Raw genomic sequence first — 13,534 nt, 5'->3', positions numbered from 1 at the left:
ATGTGCATGTTATTCAAGTAATACTATGCCTACTACTAGCAATTTATCAATGTTTGTTTTTCTTATAGCATATTTGAAGTCAGTATGAATAGCCATCAGAAATGTAAAAACTTACACGTTTCATCTTGAGAGGATCAATCTGAACCCCCTTTAGAGTGGTGGTGGGGGGACATCATTTTGTTCTTTGTGATGCAGAGAGTCAGAATAAAGAATAAAGTGGATAAACATCACCACCTCCTGGACTCACCTTCATTTAATGGTCAGAAAGACGGGATAAAAATAATGGACTCTAGGACAGACTCCAGAGACAGGTGGAGTGGGGAGAAAAAAAAATAGCCTTACAGTGAGAAATCAACAAAAATCTAACAGCAGGCATGAATCAAAACCAGACGGCGGGTCAAGAGAAGAGAAACGACTAGAAACGTAAGGCAGCAAAGACAGGTTAGGAGGTGACTACCTACCTCTTTAATGGTGGGTGGCTGATCAGCCAGGAGGTGGAATCATTTGGTGCACGGGAGCTGGAAACTGCAGCGACAGCTAGTGGATGGCCGAGGAATGGCAAATGTGGACGGAGGAGGGACGTTGCAGATGATAAGAGACATAACGGGGCAAGTGGAGGCAGAAACGGCAGAGGGTTCTGACACATATCTGTATAAAATCTTTAATTTTATCATCTGTCAAACTATATCTTTAACATTCCACCATGTTATGACATTTAGAAATGCTTGAGAAGTCTAGGTAAGAAGTTGAAATTATGTTTCATGTTATGTTCTTTGTAATTTTAGTGCATTTTGTTATCAGTAACAGCAACGTGACACTGTTCGCTATCAAGCTGGAGTGCTGTTGGAAATGCAATCACAGACTCGATCTTCAGTGGGGAAACAAATGCACAAAAAAGGAGAAAAATCAACTCTCATTAGTGTCTCGACCTGTTAGATCAATAACCTGGTTTTGACATGATCAACCTTTCTGTCAGGCCACTCGCTCCGGATGAGCAATGTCATTTCCCATCAGAGAATGATGCAAATTTCTGTGTCTGTAATGATTTACCCAAACATCAATAGGTGCTTAACCTGCTGTCCAAACCTCAGTATCCTCAGTTCTGCTGTTAGAGAAAACTGAGACTGAGAAAACTGAGGTTAGTGTGTCTCTTTTCACTACTTTTACTGTGTTACTTTGACTGGGGCACTTAAATAGAACACAGCCACGTTCATGTTATTAGTGAAATACCTGTGCGCTTATTCCTACTGTAAGAAGTCACATTGTCTACTGTGATTAACAGTTTACATTTAATTCATCTCTCTCTCTTACACACACATAAAATACATATAAAACACACAGTATGCAGGAATTATAACGATGAAATAACAAAATAGCATGACAGACAAAATAATGTGACTACAGCATCAAGGGGAAGTTTGATACGTGGTTATTTTTAGAAATGGTGACATGTGCAGCTGTTACTGGAGGCAATTCATACCGGAAGAAATTCATGTGCGCAAACAAGCAACTCAGAAATGCTGAATAGACAAGTCAGTTAGGCAATATCACGTATATCCTCTGTGTAACAATATGTTCTTGTGGACAAATAGCTAAAGGACTACATGTCAGGAAAACTAACTGAAGAAAATAAAAAATAAAAACAACAATAAAAACAATTTAATCCACCCACTATGTTTGCCATCAGGAACAGTGCTTGTTTATCAGTAGACATTGTTACTATTGTCTTTAGCCTGATGTTAAAAAGGCAGCCTACAATAGAATAAAACAAGAATTGCAAAATTCATATACACTTTTGCCCATAAAGTTGGAATAAAATGTTTTTTACCTCTTCTCATGAAATGATTGTGACAATGTGATTTATTCTTGATAAATAAAGTGTATATCTTCTCAACTTTATTGATCAAACTCTTCCAAACATATCACAGTGAAACTTAAACCACAATTAACCTTTGCAAACTGTGTATTCAGGCTTTAACAAAATTGGGGGTATTGAACAATTATTCCAACTTTATGGGCAACAGTGTATATTAGCTGATATATATATAACAGCTATATACATATGATATGTACAAAATTGTATACTACACATACACCAGAAAATAATGCTACAGCATAACACACGGGCAATATTTTGATGTCCATAAAGGGAATTGAATGAATACAAAGATTACCTAAAGTCAAACCATAAGGGGAAGTTTTCACTATTTCCAGCCTTAATCACGCCATACTGACCACAAGATGTGGGACAAGAACTGATTCTGCCAAGTAAAGAGATTGTGTAAGAACAACATCGCAGTGGTTTGAGGTCTGTTGCCTCAAACCATTAGTACTCTCACTTCTGATGAGCAAAATTGCTTCAACCCATTAAAAGGTAGGACAATTTTTTTTATATTTTAATGATTTTAGGAAAAAAAGCTTAAAGGATGGTATTTCTGACCTGAACCACATCCATCCTTATCCATATTGCATTTACAAAATTGACAATATAGTCTTCTGAAGCCACATTGTGAGGATAAAATTGCCAAAATATTAACCAGACCTGACCATACTAAGGTTACAATTGAAACAACAATGCCACTAGCAGATAATTGTGTGCACTTCAGTACTGCAAAGCAAAGCTCATATTTAAAATGGGATTGAATGTAGAATTGTTTTCCATCAGCATTTTCAAATTGGAGGTCTAAAATCTAATAAAAAATAAATAAATTACAGAATCATTTATTCAAGGAAAAGTCTGTTAGCTAGTCATTTTTCTTTAACACATTCTGTTTTAGATTTGTACTCACGCCAAGTCATATGTTGTGTGGGGACTTTCTGACAGACAATTTCTGACAGACAAATTAATAAATAAATAAGAAAATAATAAAAAAAAATATGAAAGGGTGGGAAATTGCTTTGCTTTAGACAAATTCAACTTAAAAGTGCTGTTATGACTGACAACCAGAGGTGGGAGGGCAAAGGTGACTAGGTTTGGCATTTGGAGTCAGTAGTCATGTTCACCTCCTGACATGTGTTCATAACGGCTTTCCTTTTGATCTGCATTTGCCTTTTATTTTCCTGCAGCAGATCGTTTGCTGTGTCTACAAATAAGTGCTACTATCATTTACAACTGCTTGCCATGAGGGTGTGTTTTCTTGTCGAAAATGGTGTCTTTTTTAGATAGTATTATGGATACTGTGTAAAACAAAATGAAATCTCCAGTCATCCTCTATCTTTAATGATTGATCAAAATGTCAACATGCATCGGGTTGCAGTCCAAGTCCAGGCAGCCCCTTTTATTCATAACAATGTCTGGATCTGCGCATGGGGCCTCTATCATTTGGATGTTTCAGAGATGATCATTTGAACATTTTATTTTTAGCTTATTGAAATAGCTGTCCAGACTTGTTGGATTTAAAAGGTAAGAGAGCTACTCCGTCACAGATTTTGGTTTTAAAAAATGGATAGTTTCCAAAGTTAAAATGATAGTTAAAGTCAGACAAGGCTGTAAAATAACATCCTTTTTAAGTGAAGAGTAACACCTCTTCTTTCGTTTTACTGTACCTTGACAGCATTTGACCTACTTTGAAGGCACAACATGATCTTCATTTCTGCTGAGAAACTACATTTAGTTCTTCTGTCATTTGGTGAGTTTCTCTCTTTTTTTTTTACTTCTCCCTTTTGACTTCACCCTTTTTTTCCTGGACTTCCTGGAAGTGCAGTATATTCACATAGTTTGGTTGCACACTCTCAAAACCATGACAGAAACTCAAAGTTTGCAATAAAAGAGTATGATTTTATTTTTGAAAGTTTCTCTTTCCTCAACTTCAACTTTCTTTGATCAATTTGATGCTGTACATTTATGGGTTACATATTTTGGGACTGTCATGAAAATTAAATGGTTATCATTATCCTGAATCGTTAACAAATGCTGTGTATTTATTGACAATACTGTTTTAAATACTCATGACAAATATCCAAGCTGTCTCATTTGGCTTGTTTTGACTGACTTAATTTTTTTACTTTACTTTAATTTTACTTTATGTTTCTGCGATAGGTCTACTGAGTTTATCACTGCTTACAGGTCAGTAAATTCTAATTATGTCTCATGTCTGAAAACCCTTGAATATTGTTTCGATATTTACATTTCTACAGCCTGATCCAATGAAAATTACTTTATTGTCTTTAATTCTATTGTACTTTCATTTTTCTTTTCCAGAATGTGATAAAATCAAGCTGGTCGGGCCTTCGCGTTGCTCTGGTAGAGTGGAGATCTACCACAGAGATGAGTGGGGAACGGTGTGTGATGATCAGTGGAGCATTGCTAACGCTGAAGTGGCGTGCCGAGAGTTAAACTGTGGGACAGTTCTAGAGGCCAAAAGAGGTGCCTTTTTTGGAGAGGGGAAGGGGAATATCTGGTTGGATGATGTGAAGTGTACTGGTCTTGAGTCTTCCATCCTGAACTGCCAGCACAGACCATTCGGGGACAATAACTGTGGCCACAGCGAAGATGCTGGGGTTATCTGCTCACGTAAGGCTCAGTTCATTCACATATCTCAGTTATGTTTTCTATATTTAACCCACTTATGACAAATAGCACAATATACCTTTATTAAAGGAATAGTTGGCTTGCTCACTTTCTCAAGAAGAGGTGAGAAGATTGATACCACTCTCATATTTGTCCATTAAATATAATGAAGCACTTAGCTTCGCTTAGCACGAAGACTGGAAACAGGTGAGACATAAAAATGGTGAATTGTTGTCTTTTATGCAAACAAGGTATAATGTGTTCAGTGAGCTTTAGAGGTGCTGCTTTATGGATCTTGTCACCCTGGGACAGAGCCAGTCCAGCTGTTTCCCCCTGTTTCCAGTCTTTCTGCTAAGCTAAGCTAATCAGCAGCTGGATGTTGTTAAATTGAATTTGCTCATAATATCAAGCATCGCAAAACCCCACATTGCAAGTGTCTTCCTCAATTTATATCAAGACCAGAAATGTGGAACTGCCAAGAGAAATTGAGAAATACAGCTGTGGAGAAAAGAAGCAAGCACAGCATTTATCCTAGCACCTGATTATATTATTGGCTACTGTGTTGTAAGACTGTATTGGCAGTTCACAGTGTACTACTCTAAGTTGGTTACTACCTGCGGCGTCAACGCTGTTGCAGCAGGAGCACAACAAAAAAGTTGAGCAAATGACCAGCTGCTGCAAGTGTAAAGTGCAAAGGGCAGAAACTAGAGACAGGAGATAAACCAAAACTTAGCTGTCAACCGCTAACAGTTTTGCATTAAAAGTCAAGTATGATATTTATTTGTAGTTCCTTGGTACTGTACAAAACAGAGTTAAGCTTATTTTCAATGATGTGATCCTAAGTTAACACATTTTCTGCCAAAGTTAGAATGTTTTTTGTTATTTTCATTGAGAGTTTATGTTTGCTTTTGGTGCCAGCACTGTCAATCAAATCTGATCAAACCACACCCACACAGCCCTGATAAAGCAGCTAGGACATGTTTTTGCTTAACTGTTAATAAATAACATCTGACAATGTTTTTTTTTTAATTCTTTTTGCTTATTAAGTAATGTATATTAAAATTATTAGGACATAAATTCACTTTAATGCATCAAATAGTTAAATAATTCTGGACAGACTGAAACTACCTCTGGCCAGTCTTAATGCTAAGCTATGCTAAGATACTTCTGGCTTTCACTTCATAGTTAGCGAGCAGACTCATGGTTAATTGGTTGCATGGCATCTGGTCAGACACAAATAATAGTAGACAGTAGATAATGTGTCCAACAGAGAGACATATTTCCCAAAAAGTCATTTAGTTTCCCCGTAAGTATCTTCAACTGTGTGAGTCATCCTCACAGTTTGACAGCAATTTATTATTTTTTTTGCATCAGCTTGCATCAGCTATTCTACATGCCGTGTGGTTGTATTCACATTTCCCCCAAATTCTGAACGTATTTGTGTTTCACATCGTTTGCAGAACATGTTAGGGTGATCAACGGAACCAACCGCTGTAATGGCAGAGTGGAAGCCTACCATGATGGCAATTGGAAATCAGTGTGTAGCAATGACTGGGGCAGGGAGGAAGCTGGCGTGTTGTGTCGAGAGATTAACTGTGGCAGCTCTGTCACGCCAACTGAAGAGCCATATTTTGGACTGGCCCGTAACCTGGTTGGAGTCAAAACCACCTGTTACGGAAATGAAAGCTCCCTCTCACAGTGCAGATTTCACGAATTGAAGGAAAGCTGTGCTGATGCCACTGTTGTCTGTACAAGTAAGTCATCCACGTGTTCAAATGACATTGCAGTCATTTTGTGGTTAACTTTACATGGTTAGACTATATGCTGTTGCTGATGGCTTTTGAATGTAAGCATGCCATTTATTTTTGTCTTTTCCACCTGACAGACAGTAAACCAATTCGGCTGGTAAATGGGACTAATCGATGCTCCGGCCGATTGGAATTATACCATGAGGGACAGTGGGGATCAGTTTGTGATGATAAATGGGGCATGCAAGAAGCAACTGTTGCATGCCAAGAGATGAACTGCGGCAATGCTCTCACAGTCAAGTACAAGGCTTTCTTTGGTAGAAGTCAGGGTCAGATTTGGTTGGACGATCTTGAGTGCACTGGTCATGAGAAGTCCCTTGCTGACTGCCCGCATAGAGGTTTTGGAGAACATGACTGTGACCACAATGAAGATGCTGGTATTGTATGCTCAGGTATCACATACTGTATTGTTTATTGCTCACATAATGCCACATTTGCTGAAGTACTTAGAATCAAACTTTTGATGATACACCAGCTTTGAGAGCCAAATTGATTTGACTACAATCATGGAAAATGATGACTTTTACTCATGTGATGCATGCATAGCCATTTTTGGAAAATACTGATCATCTTTCCCGTGCATATCTGCTGTTGTTTTATCTACTGCATCAGCAGTTTTACTGAGAAATCTTCTTAATAAGTTTTTTTTACTTACTTTTAGTTCTAAGTATAATTCCTAAAACTCTAGCCTGTCACAATCATCATTTGCTGTTCCTCTTTTTGTGGTTACTCTCTGATGCAATGTCAACGATTTCGAAAAGGTTCAACCACAAACAAAACCTATATCACCCTGAGAGAAAAATACTGTATAGAATTTCTGAAATAATAAGATTTTTGTTGAACACTTTAAACACTCTTTTTAACTGCATGCTTTACAGAGACAGTCAAATTGCTCAATGGGACTGACCGCTGCTCAGGCAGACTGGAGGTTTTCCACAATGGCCAATGGGGGAAAATGTGTAATAATAACTGGGGCACTGAAGAGGCTACGGTGGTTTGTAAGGAACTCAGCTGTGGAGCTCCAAAAAAATCCCAGGATAGCTTCCACTACGGTGATAGCGGACTGAGAGGGTACACCAGCAGATGCTCTGGAAACGTGAGCTCTATCGCCCAGTGTGCACTTCGGGAACACACAGGGAGATGTGAAGGTGTTTCTCTCTCATGCACAGGTGAGACACAAGAGACTGGGACATATTGTTGCACTGTTCAACCAGGAGACAGGTGATCATTAGATGTGTGGTCATTAAAAACAAGATTGGCATACATGCATTAAATCTTCCCTAATATTTAACAATTTGACTTACGCTGGTGGGTACTTTTAACATGGTCCTCAGGTAATCCACCACTAAGGCTTGTCAATGGCACTGACCGATGCTCTGGTAGAGTGGAGGTCCTGCACGAAGGCCAGTGGGGATCAGTGTGTGACGATGAGTGGGACATCAGAGATGCTCAGGTGGTGTGCAGATCCATGGACTGTGGAACGGTTCAAACAGCCAAATCCGGTGCCTTCTTTGGCAAAGGCTCAGGAAACATCTGGCTGGATGATGTTGCATGTGTCGGTAATGAGACGTTCCTTTTGCACTGCCCACATCCCACCCTTGGAGAAAATAACTGTGGCCATGGCGAAGATGCTGGCGTGGTGTGCTCAGGTAACAGCGCGGCACATTATTTATTCCAATTAATACCTTTCTGATTAAGCTATAACAGTTGTTATAGCTTCACAGTTGTTTCCACTACATTTATCAATCAGTATCCAAACACCAACTACCCAATTGCTGATTGTCTTTGCTATGATATCCAGCTACCATTAGACTGATCAATGGGACTGATCAGTGCTCAGGCAGGGTGGAGTTCTACCACAATGGCCACTGGTCACCAGCATATAATGCTAACTGGGGAAAGAATGAAGCTACAGTGGTGTGCAGAGAGACGAACTGCGGAGATCCCATCGAGTCATCAGGATCATTTGGTGAAGGCAGCGAACTGAGAGGGTATAAGGTCAGTTGTAATGGCATAGAGAGCTCCCTCACACAGTGCATACTGAGAGAGTATGTCAGGACCAGCCAGGACCGCATCGAAGAGGCAGCTGTCCAATGTTCAGGTAAGACCGTAAGGTTGAACTAAAATGTCAATTCCCCTCAATTATCGTGTAAGGAGATATAAGCTACAATAATAGATTGACTGCGGACTTTGTTTGTTGAATGTGGATGCTGTTTTTGTTTGTTGGTCCTCTAGTGTGCGTTTTTGTTCTGTTCTGTGGTGTCTTTGTTTGTGGACATAGAGGGTGCTGTGGAAAATAATTTCCCCAAGGGGACAATGAAGTCTAATGTCTAAAGTCTAATATGGTAGCTACTGTGCATATTGGGCCATTTTTCAAAAGAAGATTGAACCAATTCTGGGCATCATTGGCTAGTGAGCCAAGCTTGCTGGGAATAACATAACTAAAATCTCAAATAGAAGTAAGAAACAGCTATGTTGGCTCCTCAGCTGGTTGGGTTACTGTCCCAAAGCACACAAATTGTTTTTTTAAAAAAGCACCGAAGTTGGACTGCATGTGCTGTACATTCATATAATAATTGTCATTTCCAGGCAATGTGAAGTTGACCCATGGGATCAGTCGTTGTGCTGGAAGAGTGGAGTACTTTGACAAAGGCCAGTGGGGGACCGTGTGCGGTGAATCATGGGATATGACTGATGCAAATGTGGTGTGCAGACAGCTGGACTGCGGAACGGCACATAGGATAACAACCATAGCTGAGTACGGCCATGGCACAGGACAGACCTGGACTGATCAAATAGAATGCAAAGGAATGGAGTCAACATTGAGTCAGTGCCCACAAAGATCGTATGCAGATAAAATCTGCAACACCACCGCTGTTGCTGGAGTTGACTGCACAGGTAAACATACGAAAAATTAGAAAAAAATAAAATTTTCTACATATTACAGCTTTCGATTTTAATGCCGACTTAGCTTCACAGAAAAATTCACAAGGTCCACATACTTATTGTTTCTGAATCGTTCAACCACATTTTCTGGTCTTCCTGCTCAGCTAGAAGTGCACAAGTGTCACGGTGATGGTTTAGTTGTTTTCACATGACCAAAGTATGGAATTTCAGTCATGTGGTGGTTGTACTGTATGTGTTGGGAGGGCATAACCCTTTCAAGGATGAAGAATGACCTTTCAATCTCAATGACTAAATCTATAATCCCTCTATCCACCATGTGACAAAAATAGATTGTCTCATAAAGCTATCAATAGATTAATAAAACTAAATCAGGCAATTCGTCTCACAACTGATGTGTTTTAATTTGTTTTTATTATTTGTCAGCTGATATTTTATTAGCACATAGTATATTCTTATGTCCTTACTGTTGGTTATTATGTTGCAAATCTGAATTGTGTTTCCCCAGTGTTTTTCTTTGAGTATCTCTAATATATTTAACTACATTAGAATTCATTTAAATTGTCTGATGCCATATAATCATTTTAGTTTACTTGACTTCACAGGCAGTTTGGAGGTCCGGTTGGCTAATGGTAATGATGGGTGCTCTGGTAGAGTAGAGGTCCGTCATGGTGAGGTGTGGCAAACAGTGTGTGACACAGACTGGACCCTGAGTAAGGCTGAGGTGGTGTGTGAGCAGCTGGAATGCGGCCGTGCAGTGGGCGCTCCCGGCAGTGCCCATTTTGGCCAAGGCAGTGGATCAGTAGTGGAGGCAAGCGATTCGTGTTTTGGCAATATAACACATCTTCAGCAGTGCTCACTCAAAGGTTTCAGCAGTGCAAGGTGTGGCCATGACCATGATGCTGGTGCTCTCTGTGCAGGTAAAGCCTTTTAAATGATGTGGTCAATGTATTGTATTCTTTCATCAATAACATCAGCATTTGTTTTACAATTATATTCTGTATACACATGCCACATAAACACAGTGGAGGTGGGACATTATTGTACTTATCTAAGCTAAATAACAGCTGGTTAGCCTAGCTTAGCATAATAGTAGTAAAAATAATGAGCCTTAGAGGTGCTAGTAGGTAGGCTTTGTTTCTTTTGGACAGAGCAGGGCCAGCTGCTTCTCCATTTCCAGTCTTTATGCTAATCGAAGATAACTGGCATCTGGCTCTAGTTACATTTATTGTAAGTGTCATTGAATGTCAGACTGTTGGTTTTCTGTTTCATGCATGACAAAAGTCAAGCAGTGCTTTCAAAACACAATATGAAATGTATTTAAACTGTGTTTTAGAATGTAATTGTATTTGTATTAATACACACAAAAGCAGTTGAAAAGTGGGTTTAGATCAAATGCGTATCTCAAGCACTGTCCTTTGCATTTGCACTCACTTCATTTCTGTTTCCATATGCAGCACAGATTCGGTTGGTGAGCGGCTCAGGTCAATGCTCCGGTAGAGTGGAGATCTTCTACAAAGGCGAGTGGGGAACTGTGTGTGACGATGTATGGGAAATGGGCCATGCCGATGTGGTATGCAGACAGCTTGGCTGCGGTCATGCGGTTTCTGCTCCTACAAGTGCCCACTTTGGTAAAGGCGCCGGTCCAATATGGCTGGATAATGTGGAGTGTACAGGCCAAGAAACTGCTCTCTCACATTGTACGCATCCCGGTTTTGGAGAAAATAACTGCGGGCATGGTGAAGATGCTGGTGCTATCTGTTTAGGTAACAAGCCTGGCTTATTTTAACTCTACGAATTAAGTCTAACTTCTCACCTGGTATTAGATGAAACTTATGGCAACTTATTATCTGTTTCAGGTGCTCTACAGAAGCCTGAAATCACTTTTAGTCCTTCTACAGAGGTAAACTGGGGCGACAGAGTTGAAATCACCTGCACTGTACTAACAGAGCATTTGGGAGGGACTTTCATCCTGAAAATGACCCAAGGATCATTTAAAATGGAAAGATACTCCGAAAACGAAGCTATAACTTTTAACTTCCCTGCAGTGGACTTCAGTCAAAAGGGGTCATACTTCTGTGAATATCAAAAGAAACTACCCAATCAAGTCATCTATTATCCTCAAGGAAATACTGCTGAGCTCACTGTCAAAGGTCAATAATTGTGTGTGCTGTTTGTCCACTTGAACATAATCGTAGGAAATTTGATTGTGCGAGATTGCAAACATGTTTTGTGATCTCTGTTCTGCAGTGACTTTGGAGACGCCCAGCATTTCCCTGACATCTCCTCATGCAATGGTGGTCTACAGTCCTGACAAAATATCAGTCACCCAAGGCAGCAGCTTCTCTGTCACCTGCTCCACTCACTCCAGATATCCTGGAGGTTACTTCTATCTGACAAAGTCCAACATGACCACGATTGATGCGAAGAAAGCGTTTGGCCACACTATCTTCTACCTGGCATATTTTGAATTCTCTGACATAGATTTTAAACACCAAGGAGAGTATACCTGTGTCTACGGTGTTAACATCTCCTCTATGTCCTTCTGTTCCACTCCCTCAAAGTCACTCCAAGTCACTGTAGTTGGTAAGACCCATAGCACCCATGAGTTTACTTCTACAGTGATTATAGTCAGTTTTCCCCTTCGCTAACTCTACTACTGAATCCTTTTAATCCTTACAGCAGCCTCATCCTCTTCAGTTGTCTCAGGGGTTGTGGTGGGACTAGTGGTGTTGCTACTTGTGGCGGTTGTAGGTTACCTGGTCTGGAGACGGAGATGGCGAGGTGCTGGTAAGTGGCAGACATACACACTTTCTATATTGCAAAATTTCTCCAATGCCGCCATTGTTTAAAGCTGCTCCACGTATTATTTTGATTTGTTTCCGCTGCCCCCAAGTGGCCAAGAATATTAGTTATTGGAGGTTTAATGAATGAAAAAAAGACTATTTGTAACCCACGCATGATTATCACCTGACTCTGTGGAATACTGTACCATCTTTTTTAAAATCAAAAAGCTCTAACAAACCCAGTGCACATTACCTGCCCAGCACCAAATAGCAAATTAAGTGTTTGCAAGTTTAACATATCATCACATTTCTAGATGATACAGCTTGTTATGGTGCCCCCAAGTGGCCAAAAATCAATTAATCTAGTAATGCAAGTTTAAAAATTATATAAACCTACTGTTCTGCTGATTGTTTAAAAGAATGAGTGCTGTTGTAATGGTAATGTTATGCTCACTTTTCAGGAGCCATGGTCCAGTTTAGTAACAGGTTTGGAGGAGCGCTTAAACAAGACATGGAAGACAGAAGCAATGGAGCGCTTGATGGAAGGTAGTAAAAGCAAAATGTAGCTGCTGTTATTTGCCAAGATACACATTTTATTTTTCAAACATTTTGGAATAAATGCTAGTAACGGCAATTATCATCCTCATTTTTCTCCCTCAGAGACCGCAATACCCAAGTGAATGAGTACGTCCGCCAGGAAAACAAGAATGTTGATGCTGATTCTGATAACCCTGTTGAGAGGGTCCCTGAAGACCTGGCTGGGAGAGTGTGTTATGAGCTTGAACCACTCGTTCTCTCGTGATAGCAGAATGACTCAAGGAATAGCGTCTGCATGACATATGTGTGGGTTATTTTGCTTGAGAGTAACATACGCCAGACTGAAAAACAGGCTTTCACTGCTCTGTCTGAAGGTTTCAAGTCTGCCGCACCTGTAACCACACCCAACAGTGATGTCATGGTGTACCCTGAGGAAAACAAGATTTGTTTTTAGCTGGCGTTCAGTTGCTCTTTAAGATGAACATCAGTGACCTGTTTTAAGTGTGCTTTTACAACTATTTTAAAGTAAAGTGAATCTACTGACTTCACATTTCCTCAAATGTATGCCGTGGCTTTTGCTTTTAAGAGATTTAGAAAATAAACCTGTAAATTGGAAATGTGATTTTGAATAACATACATGATGCTTGTGTAAAGTGCTTGTAGCACTTATTTTCAAACTTATCCTTGTAGTGATTTTTTGCATTTCCGGGAGATTCTACCAATCACAAAGCTGAGGTCCACTGACCTGTAGGAAGATACTGATTACATTGCGTTTACATTGCCTGATTCTTTGTATTTGGATGTGTGTGAGTGCTGATCAATAAATTTGTAATTCGTACAAAACTTTCAACCTTTCATTTGAGTTTTCTTTATCCAGTTTACACATCATAATTACACCCTCCCGACTGGGGAGCAAACGTTCTTAAACTTCAACACACAATATACACCATCAAATGCAGCAATGAGTTTGAGTAAATCTTTAAAATAAT

The 13,534-nt window shown here is 39.8% G+C and overlaps 2 protein-coding genes across 2 annotated transcripts in view; both read left to right on the top strand.

Moving 5' to 3' along the window:
- rps12 (ribosomal protein S12) overlaps nt 1-13,534 on the top strand; it is a 43,726-nt gene that overhangs the window by 23,813 nt on the left and 6,379 nt on the right. The window lies entirely within an intron of this gene.
- Nucleotides 2,251-13,388, top strand: LOC139218312 (scavenger receptor cysteine-rich type 1 protein M130-like). The gene is made up of 17 exons (XM_070849875.1): nt 2,251-2,374; nt 3,555-3,629; nt 4,040-4,066; nt 4,202-4,513; nt 5,971-6,264; nt 6,396-6,710; nt 7,197-7,487; nt 7,653-7,967; nt 8,120-8,419; nt 8,908-9,216; nt 9,828-10,142; nt 10,680-10,988; nt 11,082-11,375; nt 11,473-11,808; nt 11,905-12,012; nt 12,470-12,554; nt 12,669-13,388. The coding sequence occupies exons 2-17, from the start codon at nt 3,581-3,583 to the stop codon at nt 12,808-12,810; spliced, it is 3,801 nt and encodes a 1,266-aa protein (XP_070705976.1). The 5' UTR covers nt 2,251-2,374; nt 3,555-3,580; the 3' UTR covers nt 12,811-13,388.

This window comes from Pempheris klunzingeri, chromosome 18 (assembly GCF_042242105.1).
Source record: "Pempheris klunzingeri isolate RE-2024b chromosome 18, fPemKlu1.hap1, whole genome shotgun sequence".
NCBI classification, from domain to species: Eukaryota; Metazoa; Chordata; class Actinopteri; order Acropomatiformes; family Pempheridae; genus Pempheris; species Pempheris klunzingeri.
Note: the sequence above shows the minus strand (reverse complement) of the source record. Positions and strands in the feature narration are given on the sequence as shown.